This window comes from Rissa tridactyla, chromosome 1, assembly GCF_028500815.1.
Source record: "Rissa tridactyla isolate bRisTri1 chromosome 1, bRisTri1.patW.cur.20221130, whole genome shotgun sequence".
In the NCBI taxonomy this organism is placed as follows: domain Eukaryota; kingdom Metazoa; phylum Chordata; class Aves; order Charadriiformes; family Laridae; genus Rissa; species Rissa tridactyla.
The window spans coordinates 219,048,220-219,070,344 of record NC_071466.1 but is presented as its reverse complement, the minus strand read 5'-3'; the positions used below and the strand labels follow the sequence as shown (position 1 = coordinate 219,070,344).

General features: G+C 51.8%; 1 protein-coding gene across 4 annotated transcripts in view; it reads left to right on the top strand.

Annotated features, from left to right (window-relative positions):
* Nucleotides 1–22,125, top strand: part of SHANK3 (SH3 and multiple ankyrin repeat domains 3) — a 383,847-nt gene that overhangs the window by 229,388 nt on the left and 132,334 nt on the right. For all 4 annotated transcript variants that reach the window (XM_054200170.1, XM_054200186.1, XM_054200177.1 and 1 more), the window contains one exon: nucleotides 3,315–3,428. In XM_054200170.1, the coding sequence (XP_054056145.1) occupies nucleotides 3,315–3,428 (114 nt within the window). The remainder of the gene's footprint in view (nucleotides 1–3,314; nucleotides 3,429–22,125) is intronic.

Here is a 22,125-nt window from a genome sequence, read left to right as displayed (position 1 = left end):
GCAGCTGACACGCGTGAGCACCGAAGGAGGTGTGGGGAGGGACCCCGGGGGTCGAGGGGGACAGCAGGGTGACACAGAGGTGACAGGCAGCAGTGTGGTCCTTTGAGCACGTGCTCCTGCCTCCCCGTGCTGCAGTGGATCAGGAGAGAGGAGCCAAGCGTGCTGGCTCCACGGCCCTCGACGCCCTTCAGGAGAGACGCCTCGCCCTCTTCAGCTGCGGGTGGAAGTGTCTCCACGGGGAGGTGACCTGAGAGGATGGCGTTTTGGGAGTGGGAGCTCACCCTTCCAAACCAGGCACGTCTGTGCATTCTGCAGAGTGCCCGGCACGTTCTGAGGTGATGGGTGAAAAAGCGAGGAGCAACGGGATCCTGGGAATTGTGCAGAATCCTTGTGCTGTGGTGAAGACGAGCAGTAACTGCTGTTTGTGTGGCTCCGACACCACGTGCAGCCACAGGATACTTGCATAGCCTTGTGGTACAAAGTTTGTTATTGCCAGACTCTATCTTGAGAGCTATTACTACCGAGGACCGAAGATCCGGCGCTGGGGATCGCGTCGTACCAGTGGTCTCATTTGCTTGGTGGTTTCTTGCGTGTAAAGCTGAGTAACTGCTGGTCAGCTCTGTTCCTTCTGCCCGGTTGCAGTGCAGACGGAGGAGAACGGGACAGTAGGGTTTCCCTGTGCTCGCTGGTTGCCTCATCACTGTCACCCCTTTGCCAGAGGGCCTTTTTGGTAATCATAGGATCATAGAATAGAATCATAGAACAGTTTGGGTTGAAGGGACCTTAAAGGCCACCCAGTGCCACCCCCTGCCCTGGGCAGGGACACCTCCCACCAGCCCAGGTTGCTCCAAGCCCCGTCCAACCTGGCCTTGAACCCCTCCAGGGATGGGGCAGCCACAGCTTCTCTGGGCAACCTGGCCCAGGGGCTCACCCCCCTCACAGCAAAGGATTTCTTCCCAATATCTCATCCCAATCTCCCCTCTTCCAGTGTAAAACCCTTCCCCCTCCTCCCATGGCTCCCCTCCCTGAGCCAGAGTCCCTCCCCAGCTTTCCTGGAGCCCCTTTAGGGACTGGAAGGTCTCCCCGGCGCCTTCTCTTCTCCAGGCTGAACCCCCCCAGCTCTCTCAGCCTGTCCCCCCAGCAGAGGGGCTCCAGCCCTCCCAGCATTTCCCTGGCCCTAATCTGCCACGGGAGGTTCCTCATCTTTTACGGGGTCCTGCCTGGTGGCTGGAGGGACCATCCAGCAGCCTCCAAGGTCACCGCTGCCTTTGTGCTGGGTCGGGTCCCCAGACTTGTCTGCAAACCTGCGGTCTCTGCCGCTGGGAGAAGCAGCTCTCTCTTTGACTGCCGAATTCACTTGAGTACGTTTCAGATCGCAGGCAAGCTCAAAATGAAGATGAAGTTTCTTCTATCCAAGCCCCAAGGTTAAGTTATGATGACAAAGCTGGAGAAACAGACACAGGGAAAAAACACAAGATAAGATGCTGCAAGTTTAACATAGACCCGACGTCAGCCTTTTCCATCTCCTGCTGTCCAGGGGCTTGGGGGGGAGCTTAAGAGTCCAGTTTCACGTCCCCTCTCCGCACTGAGGGGTTTTGGAACGGCTCCTGAAGTTTCAAAGCAAGTCCCAGGAAACCCCCCGTCTCCATGCTAACCAAGGGGGTCTCTTGATGTTGGGGGCTTGTTTTTAAGAACTCATTATGCAGGTAACACTGAGGGAATGCTTTTGAGATCGTTGCCTGCAGGGACCCCGGGATGCTGACTCTTCTGTGTAGTTTTTGTCTAGATGTCGAACTGCCGATACAAATGCTACACCGTCGTCTTCTCCAAAGGATGTATCAAAACCTTATCACTTTTGGGTGATGTACAACAGTTTCTCGTGATCTATAGCGTTCCATAGACTACATCTAACATTAATTCACAATCTGTTCCGGAGACCACTGTGTTACAGAGTTAGGGAAGCGTGAGCCACGGTCACCTGGACGCGATGTACCTGCTCTCCTTCCCCGCTGGCTGGGATCAGGGTGGTGCAATTAATTGGCCTTGTAAGTGCTTGAACTCAAGCGAGAGGTGCACATCAGCTGTTCTCTGGATAAAATAGGGGTAGTATCTGCACACCCTGGATATAATACGTAAATGGGGAGCGTCTGGAAAGATCGGTAATGATTCTCGCTTCCCTTTTTTCTCTCTTGCGTTGTGTGCATTTCTGTTCTCTTGGGTGCTGTGGGAATGAAAGTGGTTTTTTCTGTGGCCATAGGAAATGGAATGGTCACAGACGATGCTTTTTAAAATGTCCCAAAACGATCAGGATCTTTCTTGCAGAGCCTGCTAGCATAAGGTGTGGGGGATCCAGTCGCAGGGAACTGGGAGATGACAGCTGACATCAAACGTACGTTTGCTGGCAATGGTTTTCGTTTATTTCTGAAACCTCAGACTGCTTGGTAACCTCGAACTGTGTGGGGTGGTCTGCTTTGGGCCCCCGTTCGTTCTTCAGGTGTAATAAGAAGTGCTGGGTTTGTCTGTAGCTGTTGGGTGGTTTGTCCCCCGGCCACCTGGAAGCCGTCCTTTCAGCTGGCAGTCGGTGGGCAGCTCAGGCTGGTAGTTCCCTGGTTTAATGAGGACGCTCCTGATGTGATTCTCCGTTAAAATCTCCTTGACTCTGAATTCATTTGAGCTTCAGAGCACGTTTCAAGACTTCCTTTCCGTTTCTCTAAGCTTTGAGCAAGTGAAAACAAGGCTTAATGGGTTGGGAGAATTTTGCTGTGGCAGTGAAGTACCTTCCTGTTTGCTGTGTCATTTGGAGTGAAACAGCTCTTGGGTTTTGAACACGGGCCAGGCAGGACACCCCCCTTCTCAGAGTGACTCGCGTTGTCGCCTTGGCCAGTTTCTTTCCCTCTCTGCGTCTCGTTTTCCGTGTGGGGCAGTGATGTCTACGTTGCTCTGGGGATGTCAGAAGTTACGTAGGTGGCATCTTTCCAGGAAATGGTTTCACCAAAGCCCGTGTTATGGCTGGGTGCCCCGTTAACAACCCTTCTTACAAAGATGGGTGCTACCAATTTGCTGTTCCATTTTCGCAGCACATGGCTGCATGAAGGCCACTGTCTACGCTGTCTCTCTTCTTATGGACATGAAAGAAGCTTTTGAAGGCTGGTTGAGGTGCTTTCTTCCTCCAGACCACGCCTGACCCCAGACAAATTTTCTGTGCTCTGCCCTTTTGTGTTTCCCCTGCGTTAACACCATATGACGGTCATTCTGGCAGTCCCTTTTTCTGGAGCCCTGCTCATCCTCACTTACCTCTTTCTTTCTCCCCACAGTGCTGAGTATTGGCGAAGGTGGCTTTTGGGAAGGAACCGTGAAAGGAAGGACTGGTTGGTTCCCGGCAGAATGCGTTGAGGAGGTGCAGATGCGACAGTATGATCCACGGCAAGGTAAGCCGCTTTCTTACGTCTGAGTGTCTCAGCAGACACACTGGACAGTCACAGGCACTCAGAATTATTCATTCTAAATTTCTCGCAGTCTCTGAGTTTGCCCGTTCTTTGCGATGGGCGATGGATGCACCTGCAGAATTGTATCTCAAGGTGTTAGTTCACGCTACGGGGTGCATTAGCATCCAGTAGCAGACAGGCTGGTCCGTGGCAAGCGTGTGGGACTGTCGCGAGGAGAGCCATCTTCGGTCCCTCCTGCGGCCATCGCTGCAGTGGCAGGGTCTTCTGCAGGTGACAGTGGGTGATGGAGCAGGAGAGTGTGACTGTTGATCTGAACCTCCAACCCCGCTTTACGTTTTAGGAGACTTCAAAAGAAAACAGTAATTTGCATGTGTTTGTTCTAGTCCAACAGAAAATATAAAAAGTGGCTGTGACTCAGCCCTGGCACGCCTGTGTCTCCGTCTCCAGCGCCAGCCACTGCCTAAGGGGAATTTGCTGTTCCTGGAGGACAGTGGTGTCAGGGGGAGCTGTGCCAAACAGTACGGTGTTCTTGGAGGTCACCGTGGCTTAATGGGTCTCCTGCTGTCGTGGGCTGTATCACCACAGCTTCCCCTTGTCACGGACGCCTGCCCGGGCAGCGTTCCTCTCCAGCCTGAGGACTGAGTAGGAAACACGCCTGAATTTGTCCCAGTGTAAAGCAACTGAAAAGAACATCTGGATTATTTTTTTCCAATGTATTGCTTAGGAGAGAAGTGTCCCTGATTTGACAGATTCAGTGAAGTTCACTTTGCGTATTCAATGAGCTTTGAAATTCACACAGCTGGATTCTGGGCAGTGAGATTGCGAAGCTGGAAACAAAGTTGTGGAAGAGAAAAGAAAATAAAAAAAATACAGTTCTCTGTTCAGCACAACAACTAGTTTTAAGTAGTTTCTGGAAGCCTGAACCCACTTAGAAAGTCTTTTCTTTGCTGTAATCCCAGTCCTTCCTGAGTGTCAAGTGTACGTGTTGGCGCCCTCAGGCATCTCCTCAGCAGGATGCTCGGATTCCGTAAGTGAGCCGCTAACTCTGCGTGCGCTGTGAGGAGGTTGTGGCACGTCATGGGTGCTCTGGGACACCTGCACGTCCGTCCCTGGTCTTGTGGCCGTGGAGGGTGTGGTGGGAGCAGAACTCCACGGGTAGCACTGCGAACCTGCAGGGCTTTCCTCCCCCCACCTCTGAGGTGGTTCAGCTGTTGGCTCTCCGGTCTGCAGTTCCAGCTCGTGTTCCCAGTGCTCGTTCGTGTTCTTCGAGTTCTCTTCATGCGTGCTTCGTCCCACTGCGCTGCTCGCTCCCGTCTTCGCGCTCTCCCGTGTTGTGAGCTCAGCTGTGCCCGATGGAAGTGAAGGAAATGTGTTTCTGTTGTGCTGGTGGGAAACCCTTGATGCCAGTGAAGATTTGAATGGGATATTCCTCCTTTTTCAGGGGTGATTAGGGCTGATGAGTTGGGATTTCCACTGAGAAGGTCCCACCTTCCTCCCTCTGTCTCGTGCTGCTTTGGAGCTGTGCTCTGGAGCCATGCCAGCGGGCAGGGGCTGTCCTCTTAAGATGCTGAATAAAAAAGAGAAGAGACTAATCAACGTGGCTTATAAGCCTTTTGGTTTTGCTGGGTGCTTTCTTGGAGGATGCTACGTGTTTGGGTTAAATTGGAGATGTGTAGTGAAATGTGAAGAACAGATGGTGCTTTCACACTAAAGCTGGAGCAGAGGGATGAGCATTTTCCTCCAGTTGTCCATACTGTTTAGTTGTTGGCATGTCCCCCGGCGTGGTTTTGGGGTTTGCTGACTTTTACTTGTCCAGACAAAGCTCGGGCACAGTTTTCAGGCACAGATTGTTTGCAGAAGGTAGTTTGGATAAGGCTGTGGTGCTTGTGCACAGAAGAAGGTTTAGCTGCATGGACATGACATTGCTCTGCCGCTTCTCACCAAGATGAAAGAAAGAGAAGTGTCTATCTTCTGAGTTCCAGTATAGCCTAGCAGCTGACTGGGCAGGGCACTGGTGGAAAGGCTTTGGCCTGATGATACGTCGCTGGGGAGCAAAGCCACATCAGACTTGTGGACATCTCCTATGGATTGAGGAACACAGCAGGGTTGCATGGCAGATTCCTGACTAGTCTCTTGTTGGAGCAGATTGAAGATGACTGTGACAAGGATGAGAGCAGCTCCAGAAATTCATTATGATCTTCATTGAAATTCCGAGAGAGCAGCTTTTGGGGTCGACATTTTGGAGACGGTATTAGGATGTTCCCTTATCCTGCATGTATTTTCATGCTTTGGGGAAAAGGCCATGAGCTGCATATCGATCTACCTAAATGAGCCAGGCTCTTCTCCAAGGGTGTCTCCGGGTCAGCACGTCCCTCCCAGGTCCCAATTGGTAGACACTGCAGTGCTTGTTGACTCTGAAGGAAGATGCCCTGTTGCCCACCTCTGTTACAGGCCCCAAGGCAGAAACTTGAGTTTCTCACTTCCCAGTCTCCTTAGATATCTCCTGTCTGTAGAGCTAAAGTCCTTTGGGGCCTAAACAGAGTTTCTTTGTTAAATAACTCAGACTTTCTATTTGTTCCAGATGTATTTCTTCTGGCCCTGTTGAGTCAGAGATCTCTGATTTTGCCCATCTTCCCACAGAGTTGATCCTCCTTGTATCATCCTGACATCCTGAGAGGAGGTCCAAATTCTATCTCTCAATTCCATCACTTGTTACCCACTTTTATTCCTGTCTGCACCTCTGCTAACAGCATATATTCTACTTAAAGTGGTGTGGCGTTTCTGTTGGATTCAAGAAGTTAATCTGTTTGTGCCTCCCATGTGGTTGAAAGAGGCCTTGTCTTTCTGCCCATACCAGATCAAGCTCTTCAGGTGGTCCTCCCAGCTGCGGGCAGGCTGAGACCTGTGGGTGTAAGAGCCTGCACGCAAATGCCGGCTGGTCACATCTCCCTGTCTCTGGGTCCATTATGAGACGGTGGTGCGTAGACCTGCCTTTGGGCAGTGGGAGTGCCCCCGCTCCGATCTCAAGCTGCATCATGCGATTCTGCACAGAAATGTCGTTCTCTCCCTGAGGAGAGGCACTGGTGGAGCTTTGGACCGGAGGGACTTTGCTCCCACTCAGGCTTGTTGAGCAGCCACCTGGAGCTTCGTTCACGCTTGCAGAGGTGCTGTGGAGTGTCACCAGGGGATGTGACAGGTGCCATGGGTGAGCAGCACTTGCACCACTACCCGAGAGACTGAAGATCTGTCTCCAAGTGATGTAGGAAGGTGATCTTTCGCAGTGTGAATGATGTGGGGCTCTGACTAAAATGAAACGGAAAGAGGTGGTTTGTCAGCGACCGTTTTTCAGCATGTCCAGCCCATGTGTATGTCCACCTCCAGCTCTCATTCCTCTCCTCCTCGTGTCCCCAAGGACGATGTAGCTCAGGGTTTAGAGAGCACCAGGTCGCTGAGCGCGAGCTGCCTGATGTGCCTCATCGAGGAGGGGAGGAGGCGCATGGCCCTGGAGCTCGTGCTGCAGCTGGAGCCCTTTGCCTGGAGTGGTGACGCCCCAGGCACAGGCGAGGGGTCGTTCCCAGTGGTTCCCAGTCACCTGCCATTCAGCCACTGGAAGCGTTGAGAGAAGGAGCGCTCGGGGAAGGGGCTCTACCCAAACGTCTGGTCCCTCAGAAATCAGAGTGGTTTAAATCAAGAAATGAGGGGGGTGATTTGGGTAGGCTGCTATCTGCATCGCTAGTTTTAGTACAAGAGGAGGAAAATCAGATAGATGTTGACGTATCTTTGCCTAAAGGAACGCAGGAGAGGGGGCGGGTGGACAGGTGAAAGCAGCAGTAAAGCAGGCGACCTGCTCCGAGGAGAGGCTGTCCTCTGCCGAGGGAACGGTGGTGGCCAGTGAGATAAGGGGAGGTGTTTGCAATACAGGTGCCGGCTCGTGAGCACGGAGAGAAAGAAGCTGAGCCAAGTGATCTGGTCAGTCCAGGAGCTGCTGTGGGCGAGGAGAGGCCAGAGCAGGACGTCTGTGCTTCGGGGGAAGGGAGAGGGAAGAGGGAAGCTGAGGGCAGGAGCGTGTGTGATGCATGGGCTGTGCAGAAACAGAGATAGGAGAGAAACATATACTGTTACGTTGCTTTGGAAAATGATGGTGTAAGATACAGATAAAGTCTAGATTTTTATATTTGGTAAAGAAGAAAAATGTAGTGAAGTAAATGGAATTGACTGTCTTCAGTGAGTTAAAACAGAGGTGGAATTTTGAGTGAATATTTTAAGTCAAAGCTACAGCAGCCTGCCCTAATATGTATTCCTGGCAAAACAGAAATCTTGCAGGTAGGGAACCCAGACGCGGTTGTCCCCAGGCCTCGAGGAATAAGCAAAGCTCTCAAAGAACAAAGACTAAGATTCATCTGCAAAAAAAACTGCATCAGGGGGATCTGAAATCATAAATGTAAGATGCAATTTGCCAGAAATTTGGCTGCGCTAGACCTTGAGAATGTTAAGAGGAGTAATGGTACGTTCTTCAGCTGTACAAATAAAAGAGTAGAGAAAGAGGATGTAGAGCTATTAAGCAACAAGAATGAGATAAAATCAAAGTTAATTAGATAAAGGTCCAAATCTACCAAACAGTTCCCTGTCAAAACGGGCACAATGTTGGATGGATGGGCTGTGGTGGGACTGATGCTGCCAGCTGGGGAGAAGAACGTCAGGGCCCTGAGGGCACTAATATACCTTACTGTCCCTGGCCAGCTTCACCTGGGCTCTCCTCCCACGCCACTGGTCCCAGGAGCTCTGTTTAAGCTCAGACGTGGCTTTCAGTCCCTGCTGGAGCTGTGTTAGAGGATTCTTGATCTCCAGCTCAGTCACAGTCCTAGTCATGCCCATGGCTGGCCGTGGACCCTCCTGATGCAGACCCCGACCCATGGACTGATTTCCCAGCTTGACCTCAGACCTGCCTCGTGTCTGTGGACCTGCCAATGATCGTTAGACCTGTCCTTAACCCCGACCTGCAGGTTGGCTTCCTGGCTTGTCTTGAGACCTGTCCCGTTCCTGTGCTGCTGCCCTGTGGGCCTGACTCCTGGTTGGACCTGGCCACTATCTCTGGGTCTGTCCTGCTGGCCTCGCTTGACTCGTGGCCAGCGAGACCCCTGCACTGCTAGCTGGGGGTCTCCTGCGTTCCTGGCCCACCTCCCTTGGGGAGCAGCCCTGCCCTTGCAGCGCCCAACAAACGCATGACACCAGCGTTCTGAAAATATAACGGGGAAAATTACTGGCACATTAGCAAAGGTTTCAGTGGGGTAACAGTGGACCTTGTGTAGGGGAGAGCCCTGGGCAGCCCCAGTTAAGGTGCTCTGAGTTCACTGGCCCAAAAGTGTTTAAAATGGATTTTGAAGGAAGAGGGAGATGGGGGAAGATGGGAAAAGGGATAGGACAGAACGGTGTTTATCCAGGAACACTTTTGTGCTAAAGGGGACCGATTGGCTGTGTTGGCTAAGGAAACAGCATTGTTCCACCTTGCTTGGATTTCAGGACAGTGTCATGTGGGAAATCATTGGTAAAGTTGGGGGAAGCGTGGGGAGGCACTGGAAATTTGTGGTCTGTCACTGGGTGATAAATGATTTCACCTCTTGAATGCTTTCGGTAATAGCTGTGGCCAAAAGAAAACTGAAATGTGCTGCTAATGTTTCCTTGGGACGTCTTACGAGGTGAGAACGTTTTACTTTCAGAGCTGGATGAGTGGGCTTAAGGGAAATAGGATGAAATTCAGCAGGATAAAATGCAGGATCTTGCACTTAACAGAAAATCTCAGTAGTTACACGCTAACAATTTACTTCTTGAAGCAACAAGAGGAGGCATGTTAGTGGTTGAGCAGACGACTGCAGCGTCGCGAGCCTGCCCAGCGTGGCGCGTACACGGCGTGTCCAGCGCGTGGGAGGCGACGGCAGCAGGAGCCGTTAACATCTGAGCTGGAACTGGTTATTCTGATCACCGTCCGTGGCAAACGGGATTCACGTGGGTCTTGTTCTCCTCATGCGCACGCGCTGCTGGGAGCTGTGCTGCTCTGATGAGAGACGTTCAAAATGTGGGCAGCCTGCCCATGCTGGGTGAGGAACCAAAGCCTGGATGGTGGGATCCCTTCTTGGACGGGAGTTGAGGAACAGCTCGTAGGGCTGGGACTCTCTGCGTGCTAAGCTTGCACACACAAATCTCAGTAATATCATTATGGAGTATTTGCAATATAACAAATTGAATATGAGTATTAATTTTTCAGGACCTGAGTTTGTCAGTCGTTGGACAACTTTCTGCTGAAGTTGGCAGTGGAATGGCTGCGCCTCCGCTTTGAGCACAGCTCACTCCTGCTTTGGATTAATTACAGAGCCGTCCAGGGCAATGTTGGTAGAAGGAACCTGCAGTTTTGGTTAAAATTGCAGACAAACATTTGGTAACTGTAGTTAAGACAAAATAACTGTTTGGGATAGGTTGCAGGCAATGTAAAATGTGCGTTTACTTACTGTGCCTCGGAATGTGCCGGTCCTGTGGTAGTGTCAGCATCCAAGTTGGGCTTGTTTCACCCTGAGCTATCGTCTCTCTCTCCCCTGACCCTCACTCCCTCAAGTTTTTCAAAATCACCCTTTGGGGCAGATCCTGGCGTCTCTCCCAGCGTATTTCAGCAGTGGAACAGACCTACCCTGCCGTACAGAGCTCGCTGGGCTCTCGGGAAGCGACACCCAGAAATTAAAGGACGAGCTCGGCTGTGTGAAACAGAATGTGCCAAATGCTTCGACGCATATGTGCAAGCAGCCTGTTGTCCCAGTAACTCGTCGGTGGGCTGAGAGAAGGTGTGAGAACGGAGCGTAAGCTGCCCCGTGCGCCGCAAGCCTGGGGCCTGGCCTTGGTGGGAATCCAGGACTGTTGGGCGTCACCGCGCTGCTGTTTGGCTCTCTCGAGCTGTGTGCCTTTGGAGAGACGCCGTACCGTCTCCTCGAGGAGACGTTCTGTGCTGTTTATCTGCTTCCATGTACAAATCTGCCTTTGTGGAGAGAAATGTGGGGAAGGTCTTTGCAAACTCAGTCTGTGCTGGTGGGCTGAAGAGCACGTGCAGACGTACGGGGTCTGGGTTTTCCTGCGGCTGCTTCCCCGCTGCCCAGGGACGGGGGCAGAGCCGAGACCGGGGTGCTCTGGCGGTGCCCTGGGGTGGAGGCTACAGAAGGCGGGTGCGGTGCAGGTACCCCCGCTCTCTGGGATGGGGGTTCTCGAAGGACAGGCAGGTCTTTGGCACTGGGGCATGCAGGGACGCAGCCCGGGAAGACCCCGATGCCAGCTGTGGAACTGACTAAGAGCTATGGCTGGTCCTGGGTGTGCAATAACCAGGGCATGAGTGTCATCTTCATCAGATCTTCTCCTTTTTATCTTGCTTGGATTCCTGTGGAAGGATGTGGGAGTCGGTGGTGTCCGGGGGACCATCTGTTTTGCATGGCAGAGACCTCTCCTTACTGCTCCTTCTCTGCCCATTTATTTGTGGCAAGATTTCCAGTTGTTTTCCATCGTCGTAGCATCTGAATTACTCATAAATGAAACCCTGTTAACCGAGTTCCTTGTGGACTTAGTCTTTGACATTTCTTCTTTTTCTGAGAAAAGAAAAATAATTTTAAGGGTGTAATACACCCCCCTCGTATGATGGGGATGTATTTAGTCATTTCCTTGGTACCTGCAGGTAGCAGTGGAGGTGGTGGAAGTGTTACCACATCTTCCTGTTGTGGAAAGGCATTCTAAAGAAGGAATTAGGAGCTTGAACCACCTTTTGATCAAGAAATGAGTTTCTTGTGTAAGAAATGTTTTTAAACTGGAATAACAGTTGTTGGGTGCCTCAAATTATTTACAAGTCTAATAGTGAGAGCATCTTGCTGGCTGGGCCCGTCCCCTCACTGTCTCTCCTGGTGGCCAGCGTAGACATTGGAAGAGCAGATGGTGTAACAACATGATTTAAAAAAATGACTAGTATCATTTGTGAACATAGTATGTATGTTTCTGAATCATCCGTTGTTCCCGTATTGTGTAAGAGGCAGAAGTATTTCCCAGCCTGGTACCTCAGAGGCACCAGAGCCCATCAGCGCTGAGGAAGATGAAGGGCTGGTGTGCGTGCTTGGCCCCAGTGGTCCGCCCCTGGGTCGTGTGGTCCATCGCCCAGCCTTCCTTGGGAGAGCAGGGCTGGTTCTGTCCCTGCTGCCTGGGCTCTGGGCGGGAGGTTGCAGAAGTCGTTGGCTGTTTCTTTTGGTAGAGGGCACTGTTGTTCTTCACTCGGCTCTGAATGCCAACCTCAGGTGATGCAAATGCGTAGGTTGCAGAGGAGGAGAAGGATTGTGGAGGATTTTGGTACCTTAATGAAATACAGCTCTCCCATTTCCTGCAGTGAATTGATCGTCTCCCTCCTGGAGGTCTGCACCAGCCTTTGGGAGGTCGGCTTGTTTTGTTATGGTACCCATTTCATAACTTTATCTCTGTGTGTCCTGCGTGTGAAGGGACGAGTTACCTGTTCCACCTTCTCTTTTGTTTTCTTGGTACGTTACGGTGTCTGCCTCACCTGCTGGTGATCCTAAAGCGAGCCTGGGGTGGTATGGAACTAACGGGGGATATGGCCTCATCCACAGGGAGACTGGATGGTGTGTAGAGCAATGGCATGGAGTGATAGTCCTGCAGCTGAGATGCTGGCGGTGTCCCCTGTGGCCATTTGTATGGGTTGGGTCTCGTTGGTTGTAGGGGTTCGCATGTAGCACCCACGTACCTTGTTGTGACTTGGCAATCATTGCTTTTGTCAAATACCTTGCTTTTTCAAGAAAGACTGCACAAGGAGAGGAAATACAGACAGCAAGAAATGGAAAAAATTGTCAGCTAAACTTCCCAGGGCTGGACGGGAGAGGCCCTTGCCGAGCAGCGAGCGCCGAGTCCGAACACTGCGGCTTTTCTGAGCGGGTGCTTTGAGAGTCCCTGCCCGGGGCGAAGGAGCTCCTAAGGAGGCATCTGCCTTGGAGCAGCAGTTTGGGAGTGAGAGCGGCACAAGCCCAGCCTCGGGAGCTGGAGCATCGTCTCGAGAGCCCCTGTGGGAAGGAAGGTCCGTCTTTTCCAGCTCCTGGATGTGGCATTGCAGAACATCAGCAGGAAGATGGATGTGCCAGTGTGCCACTGCAGCCGCGCTGGGGAGCGGGTCTGCACGTTGGTGCTGCGTGACGAGCGCCTGCGCTTGGTGACAAGCTCAGAGGTGGCTGTCTCGGAGGATGCCGGGTGGCAGCTCGCACACCATGTGCAGCTGGGGAGCAGCGCAAGGGCTGCAAACTGCCCTGCTGTGGGTCTGCGTTTCACCTTCTGGCTTTGGGTTCAGTCCCCTCCTTCAGTCCGTACCCTTAACGGTCCTGGGGAAAGACTTCAGCATGAACGGAGCAGGAACCCTCCTTGGCCTGCTGGCCACCAAGTCATCGTGTGCAACCCATACAGCGTGCACTCAGTGCCCAGGCTTTGCCCAGGTAGACAGCCAACCTGAAGGAAGCTCCAAGCTTGGGATGGGAGGAGCGAGGGAAGCCAGGGAGCAAAAGCATGGATTTACCATGGACAAATCGTGCCCGGCACGTCTGATGGCCTTCTGTGTTGGGCTGGCTGACTCTGTGCACAAGGAGAGGCTGGTGGCTGTTGTACACCTTGGATTTTATCAAAGCCTTTGACACAATCTCCTGTTCTATCTGTTTACTTCCACATGAAAGGCGATGGTAAGAGTCGATCTGCAGCCGAAAATAGCTTCCTTGTTAACAGTCAAAGAAATGTGTCTGGCTTTTGCCATGGTCTCTTGGCTGGAGGGAGATGAGGTGCTGGAGCGTGTCCAGAGAAGGGCAACGGAGCTGGTGAGGGGTCTGGAGCAGGAGTCTTGTGAGGAGCGGCTGAGGGAGCTGGGGGTGTTCAGCCTGGAGAAGAGGAGGCTGAGGGGAGACCTTCTCGCTCTCTGCAGCTCCCTGAAAGGAGGGGGTAGCCAGGGGGGGTCAGGCTCTTCTCCCAGGGAACAGGCGGTGGGACAAGAGGAAACGGCCTCAAGTTGTGCCAGGGGAGGTTTAGGATGGATATTGGGAAAAATGTCTTCATGGAAAGGGCTGTCAGGCCTTGGACCAGGCTGCCCAGGGCAGTGGTGGAGTCGCCGTCCCTGGAGGGATTTCAAAGATGGGTAGAGGTGGTGCTTAGATATATAGTTTAGATTAGTGATGGTTTTTGTCAGTGTGAGGTTGATGGTTGGACTCAATGATCTGAAAGTCCCCTTCCAACCTGGGCAATTCTGTGGTTCTGTGACTCTTCCCATTTGGTCACTTGTAAGGTGACAATTCCCTGACAGAAAGGGAAATGAGAATTTCCTCGTCTGCAGCTGGGAGCGCGCGCTGAGTGTTCCACAGCTGGAGTTGGGCACGCAGCACATGAGCGTGGAGCACGTGTGGGAGCGGCGGAAGAGCTGATAACAATAGAGCTGTAGATTGTGGAGCACTGATTGACACGGCCAACCAGCTGCCGCTGGAGGAGCATGCAAATTAAATCCATCTTCCGAGAGCTCAGATAACCTCTCCTCTCTCCCGGGCCTCTGCACCATCCAGCCTTCCAAGCAGAGCTGCTTTCCCTCCGACGTGCATCGCATGTCACGCACCGGGTGGGAACGAGTCCTCTGGCTCCTTCTGTAACAGCATTTTAAAAATCCGCTTGATTTCTCTTTCCCTTTTCCGACATCCTTCCAGGCCTGATGCTGTCTCCGTTATATTGCTGCTTATGTTAGGCTTCCTCTCTGCCTGTGCTGCCTTTAACCTTGGTCCCCTTTGTTTCTCTGAACTTTCCTCCTCTCTTAATTAATCTGCTGCTCTGGGGCAGCTTCCTCTTGTGGTCAAGAATAAAGGTCAGTGTTATGAATATCCCAAGGTGCTACTTAAGTTTTAAAGCTAATATCCATTAGATTTGCTGATTTTTTTTCCCCTTCTCAAAGTGGGAACTTACAGTTTTTGTGCTAGATTCTTTCCAGAGTCACTTTTCCATACCACTTCCGATAACAGAACGCTTCATACCGTTTTGACCACTCGGCAACAAAACCATACGTGTATCGTGAGTAGTTTAGTGGTCAGGTCTGGGTACTGCAGATGTTCTGGGCATGCACAGAACACCCTCGCTCCTTAAAGTGATGGCTGGAAGAGTGCTGAGGTCGCGCAGGGTGCGTGCAGGAACGGTACGAAGTACCCAGGTTTCCCGTGGCAGCTGTGCTTGAACCTCTCATCGCTGCCCTGGCACTCTTGACCCCTTTATCTCACCTGTGCTCTGTCTCCAAGGAGTGAGGCTGTGGTTCTCTTAGAGCACTCTTAGGCTGACGTTTGAACTGTTCTGAATGCAAGGGAATCGGAAATACAAAAAAGCAGTTGCTTAAAGTGGTTTCTCCTGGGCTGATTTGTTTAGGTCTGTAAAAGAAAAAAGTCTGTAGCATTACTTAATTAAAAAAAAAACCCCAACAATGCACATCATGGTTATTTGGCCTCCTGCAGAAAGAGTTTGGACGCAGCAGAACAGTTTTATTGACATTACACAGCATAAAGAACAAGAGGCTCCCTGGAACGAAGATGTCGCTGCTGCTGGTCGCCCGGGAGGAGGTGCTGGCTGTGGGCTCTGCGTGGAATAACTCTGGATGCTCCGTCTCTCTCGTTGCAGCAAAGCACTAGTCTGCACGCGGTGGACTCAGGCTTCTCTCTGCCTTATGCCAGAACTCTTGACCAAAGTCCGTCCTTTTTATTGCCACATGGCCGCTTGACCACAGGCCGGTTGTTTCCAGCTCTAGGTTTTCTGCTGCTCTGTTGATGCTGTGTAAGTTGCCGCAGTTGGTGTCTTCTGATCATTTTTGTTTCAGGCTGATTTATGTTTTTTCCTTTCTGGCACTGTGTTTGATATTAGCTCAGATGGCGAGTTAGAATTTCTGTCTTTTTTTTAAGCAACTGTATCATTATTATGCTAATATCTTCTGGTGCACTTTTGTACTATGCACTTCCCATCGCTTCAGTAGCTCAACAGTCTTAAAAGAAATGGATACAAATCCTTTCTATGACTAGTTCCCCACTTTTCTCCGTTAACTTTTTCATTTCTTACCTCCTGGAGCTTGTAGCAAGTGTTTGTCCAGCTTTGGGCTGCTGGGCAGCTGGTGGATGGTCGAGGCCTCTTCACAAGGTGCCCGTCCTCAGAGCTGGCCGGGCGGCCGAGTCCCAGCGCGTGTGTGAAAACGTACTTGGAGTTCACTCCAGGGAGCTTTTTGGTTCAGGCGGCTCGAGTTCAAATGAGAGCAGCCCGAGTCTGGAGCCTTCAGTGGTGCTGGTCTTGCCACTAGCGCCCAGGGGACCCGGTGGTCCTGCCGGGGCCGGGTGTCTCGCCGTGGAGCGATGGTTGAGGCTGGGTTTCCCTCAGGCAACCTAGGTCTGCTCTGTGACTTTGGAATTGGCTTGCGATACGTGTTCCAAAGGTAAAACTCGATACAGCATTGCTGTAAGTTCCAGGTGACTCATTTGAGTAGTACTAAAATTAGCCGCTGAATCAAATTATTAAATAGTCAAGTTCTTGTTGGGTTTAGCATCTGCCTCAAGATCGGTGTCAGTCTTTCATGCCAGAGCTACGAGAGCTGTCCCCACTCATCCCTGAAACACTTGCCGCTGACTCTGCCGCCTTCTGCCCCTCAGTTACTTGCTCCGGGTTCCAGGCCTTACTGCAAACGTTCTTCCGGAGATCATCGGTGAGGTCCTTAAAAGATCCCGGCTGAGATCTCTTACCTAGAACTGCTGATTTCAAGGTACTCATCTCTCATAGTTGTTGTTCAGCATCTCCTGTGGTTACCACTAGAATAAAAACTACTCAGTCAGTTCGTATCATCTTTTCTATGTATGAGGGGAAAAAAAGAAGCCTTGCTTAAAGAGTTTAACCTTAATTGCATTATTTTTCATTATTGTAATAGACAAGCAGCACTGCCAGGATATAAAGACCAGTAAGTCTGATTTGGTTTTCTTATTGCATCTTGCAAATTAGTGAAAACTGGAATAAAGCAATGTTTTATGATGACTTTTCCTCATTTTAAAACCTTTTTAGGGGGAAGTCCACTAGATGTCCTACAAGTCTTTGAAGCAGTCAACAAGCACTGGGATGAGGATTGATATAGTGTTATAAAAAGCTGTAAAGTAGGCTTTCTCAAAGTCTGCTTTAAAAAAAAAACAACAAAACTGGTTGAAAGATAAAAAGCAAAGAACAGAAATAAGCAGGCAGGTTCTACAGTGGTGGCCACAAGACTTTCCCCGTGAGGAGAGACTGAATTAAAAAAAGAGGCAAGGGTGGGGAGATTGTCAGGAGATAACAATGGGAGTCTGAGAAAGTATGGAGAAGTTGAGTGATGTATTGCTTGTCTAAAAGTGAGGATTAAGGGACAGTCAGTGAAATTAGGCAGCAAGGTTAACTCCACAAAATGAACTATTTCCGCACAGCGCGCGGTTGTGGATCTCGTTGCCGCAGCTGGTGCAGATGAAAGGCTCCAAAGGAGGTTAGGCAAATCCATGGACGTTGCGTTCCTTCGGTTTAGGAGAGTAATGGTTCTGATACTCCTGCTGCTGAGGGGAAGAAATTCAGCCTTTTCTAGCACATTCTTTGTTCAGAGCATCTGCACTGACTGCTGCTGTCTGACAACATGCAAAGCATCTCTGAAACCATCGTCCTGGAAGGTCTTCTCCAGACCCTTCCCATCTGGGAAGTCTTTTAAGTCTCTGTGGAAAATGAGAGCGCCCCAGTCTTTGGTGCCAGCCCCAGTTCTCCTGTAGCAGGAGTGTAATGTTAGAGGATCAGTGGACAGAAACACAAGTGATTCTCCCCAGACTTGCTGTGGGTGCAATTCCGGCACCACTTGCAGTGTCACCGTTCTCTGGCCCAGCGGGTGTCCGCGTGTTACATCTCGGTCCAACTACATCAGGCCCAGGAGAGGTTCGCAATGATTCCGAGTGTGAAATTAAGACGCAAACGAGGTCAGATGCGGCTCACTCCAGGTTTATTGTTATTCCCCAGCAAAAGTCACTAAGACAAGCGATAGAGTAAAGGCAGAAGTAGAGGAAAGACACAAAAGAGACGCAGTATTGCGGAGCGTAGCAAGAGTATAGTCACCACCACAGGCCCGACGACGTCTCGGCGGTCCTCCGGAAGTTCAGCGGCATCCCGTTGATCCGGTGGTGGGGGTCTTGGTCCCAGTTCCCAAACTGTGGTGGGTCGCTGCGCCAGTTACAGTCCAGGTAGCCAGGGTCGGTCCGTAGCTTGACCGATCAGCATGACAGTGGCCTTTGCCCAGCTAACTGTCATTTTACACGGTTGCCATAGAAGCTTTTCCTGTCCCCTTGCTGCTTGGGCAGCGCTTGGCACAGTCGTTGTGCTTCGGCACTTTTGGAGTTAATGGCACAGGCTCGGGTGGGCCCCGGGCCAGGCAGGGTCTGGCCACTCTGAGAGCCAAAGGCCTGCACCCTCTCTGGCTGGGGGAATCTTGGGTGCTGGCAATCTCGGGGGGTGTCTGGCAAGCAGGAGGATGGTCTGCAGAAGGTGCTAAACAGACACGAGCAAGCTTCCTATCGGCCTGCAAGCCTGCCATCGATTTGCAGAAGCTTAAGCAAGCTTTGAGACAATTATTTCAAAGTTCCAGTCTTTCACACCACGTCTCCAGAATGTCCGTTCTCTGTAGCTGGCGCCGAGTTCCAGGTCGTTGTGCTGTCAGGGGGTTTCCTAGCTCGGCAATGAGCTGTTGCAGGGGGACAGATCTCACTTGCCAGCTTCCCCTCTGCACCCTTAGTGATCCCCCCCTCGGCTGGGTGCTGGGACGACACTCTTCAAAGAGCAGCTTGTCACAGAGGCGCGATTCCCTCCTGGGAAGACGGCTCTCTGCGGGGACTGCCGAGTATCACTGCAGGGCCTCGTCAGCAGGATGTCGGTTTCTTGTGTCTTTGCACATGGTGAGCAGCGTGAACATACGTGCTCTTGGATGTCTGTCACCATATAGCTTCTGTAGGGTGACCCTGGCCATCACTGAGGTCGTAACAGGCCCCGCTATGGCCATCTGGCACCTCCCTACCCCTGCTAAAGCCTGCACCTCTGAGAACACACCTAGTACCGGAACCCACGGCAGACCCCGAATTCCCATTGTGTCCCTTACTGTGACTCTGGTGGTCCCGACTGCTACTTGAAGGTCTAGTTAACCAAGCCTTTAGGTCAGGACCCAAGAAGATCGGATGCTGTGGGCAAAAGAGCATACTCCAGAGGCGTTCCTCTTTTTCGTTTTGCCAGACGACCAGACACGTCATTTATAAGGTATGCCACCCTCAGATAGCTGCAGCTGTGTTTGCATCCACGCACTCTGTGAACTCCAGGAAGGACATTACAGGCTTTGGTTAAGATCCAGCTCGGAGCCAGAACTTCAGTGGAGGCCTCCATGAGGGTTGTGGGCACTAAAACGTCCTCAGGCCTGGCCACAGTCATATCTTCAGTGGGATCCTTTCGACTCTGGAGCCTTGCTCTACTAGAAACACCCAGTTTTTGGTGTGACCGTTCCTCTCTGGTATCATCTTCACATTGAGGACAGATGCAATGCCACATTCATAGGAGGGTTGTGGTTCTGTCCATGTGCAGGGGGACAAAGGATTCAGCCTGTTGGCGTGAGTTGGCACCGGGCGTGCTTCAGTGGGCTGGATCGTCTGCACGAAAGGTTCCTGCAGGCGTCTCTCCCTGGAAGACCTGGGGACGTTTGTTCTGTCTGCAGAGGGCAAGGATGAGAAGCATAAACATGACTGAAGTGTGTCTGTCCCACAAGAGTGATGCAGTTGTAAGGTGTGGAGATGGTCGTGCATTTGGCATAAAGGTTTTGGTATAGGTTCAGTGATGTAAAAGGGAGGTGTTTGCTCGGGGAGCTGCAGCGGCTGCTACCCCCAACGCGTTGTGGCTTCTGAGGAGGCTGCGGACAAGAGCAGCCCGTGCCGGAGGAAGGTGAAGTCGGGCAGACAGAAACGGCTACAGCTGCCAGGGTGGCACTTCTGGAAATACATTTGTTGCAGAAAAGTGGATAAATCCGCATGGAATAGCTGTGGAGACCTCCTGCTGAAGGTAACCTCCTCGGTCCCTGCTCTGCTACGTTTGTGGGCTTGGCGTTGTGTCTCCAGCCGATCTCCCCGCTCTTCGCAGGCTGCAGCCTGGACGTTAAGTCCCCGTGAGAGGTAATGCGCAGATGCTGCACTCTGACTCATAGCTATTTGAGAGTAGGCTTTCATTTTATTTGCGTTATTTCAGTTACAGATAAGCTAAAAACTCTAACAAGGATAATTGTATTGCAAGTATAACTCATAAATTAAGGGCAAGAGGGACTAATACAATTATCTCCTCTGTGCATTTGTGTAAGGCAGGCCAAAGTTTCACCAAATTTATCACATCTTGTATGTAAATTGTTGCATGGAACTAAGAATGGTACAGCAAGGCTTCTAAAAGTATTCACGCTCAGAGAAAAGTTGTATTTGAACTTCACAGGATAAAGATCAGTCATGGGGAAAGCATAAATTCGTTAACTATTTGCATAAAATACAGTAATACCACAAATCGCTAAGCAAAGACGTTCTTGGGCTTTTCGCTGTTCTCAGTCAGCGGATGCGGGTGCCGCAGGGACATGAGCTGGTTCATTCTCCTGGCAGCACAGGCAGAAGGGGAAGAGTCATGCCTGAAGGGTTTCCATGCTGTCGTGCACTTGAAATGGGGCTGGGGGCGGTGGCAGGCAGAGCCCCTGCCCAGGCTGCCCACGGGGATGGAGGGGGTGGACTCCAGCATCTTCCCTGCTCCGGCTCCTTCTCCACGTGGAGCGGCATCAGGCTCCTCTCCGCTCTCAGGCGCTGTGTGTCCTTCCCCTCTCGGCACAGTTCAGCATTTCTTCTCCTGAAATAATTCCCTTTCTCTTCATCACCGGCGCTCTGAGGCCGCCCCAACCAGATTGGCTCCCTGGCACGGAGCCTGGAAGAGACTTTAATTGTGGTGGCATCTGCTCATCAGCCTACTCAGAGTCAGGTGCTCTGGAGCCCGGCACGGGACGCGTGGGTGAGATCCACAATGGGCAGCAGTGCTGGGGGGAGCCGGGGTGGGGGCTGCAGACCCTTCCTTGCTCCAGGGCTGAGACGCTGCTTCTCAGACATGCTGTGGAGCCACAGCTCTCCCACCGGACCCCTTCCCAGCTTTGGAGGGTTCTGCTCCCTTGGTCCCGGTGCTGGAGCAGCACAGCTCACCCTTGGCACGGGGCGGCTTCAGCCAGGCTCATGGTCCAGCTGCTGTGAGAGGATGAGACCACCCACCGCTTGTCTTCACTGGGAGCATCAGCTGAACGTGGTGTCTCTTCCTGGGTGATGAGGCAGTTCAAAAAGCAATGAATGGTGCTCCTGTACTGAGACAGGGCTCGTCAGCACGGGAGAGACATGGAGCTGTTGGAGCGGGGCCAGAGGAGGCCCCAGAGATGCTGGGAGGGCTGGAGCCCCTCTGCTGTGGGGACAGGCTGAGAGAGCTGGGGGGGTTCAGCCTGGAGAAGAGAAGGCTCCGGGGAGACCTTCCAGCCCCTTCCAGTCCCTCAAGGGGCTCCAGGAAAGCTGGGGAGGGACTCTGGAGCAGGGAGGGGAGCCACGGGACGAGGGGGAAGGGTTTTACGCTGGAAGAGGGAGATTGGGATGAGATATTGGGAAGAAATCCTTTGCTGTGAGGGGGGTGAGCCCCTGGGCCAGGTTGCCCAGAGAAGCTGTGGCTGCCCCATCCCTGGAGGGGTTCAAGGGCAGGTTGGACGGGGCTTGGAGCAACGTGGGCTGGTGGGAGGTGTCCCTGCCCAGGGCAGGGGGTGGCACTGGGTGGCCTTGAAGGTCCCTTCAACCCAAACCGTTCTGTGATCTGCCAGGCTCCTCCTGGGTGTGTTGGCACAAGAAGTGTCCATGTACTTGAGAAGGCAGGAATACCAACCCTGTCATTCTCCATTCCTGAGACCACATCTCCTCTGACTTGCATGTTACTGCTTTTAGTTGGCATTTCAACTTAGAAGATATAATCTATTTTAGACCCTCTTTCTTGACTAGCACAGAGTAGAACTGCTATCTGCCTCCCTCAGTTCCTTATCTGCCCGATGGCTCTATGGTTTGCTGTGACCTTGACCTCTCAAGCGGTTTGATGTAGCTCTTGGATGATGACCATCACGTCCCTGCTGCTGCATCAAATGATTAGAGAGATCACTGTCCAAAAAACGACTTGTCATTCTTCACCCAGTGCTGCGGGGCAGGTGTCCCCTGTGCTGGCCTGAAGGACACGCAGCCGATGACATCAGGGAAGATGCGCGTTGGGGCGAGTTGGCTGCAAGGTCCCGTTCACCTCTGAGGAGGCCTGCTGCTAAGGTGCTTGTTGTGATGCAGGAGCAGGTGGTCAAAAATAGATGAGGAAAGAGAAATTGCTGATGATAATTAGTGGTGCATAAATCTTGCATTTAATAAGAGTAAATCAAATTGAATTAAATTCTAAATTATATTTAGAAATATAGTTCGAACATTCTGTAGAAGCAAAAAGGTATATTTTCACATTCCAAAAGAGTTATTTTTTCTATTTGCAACCCAGTCTTGGTGCC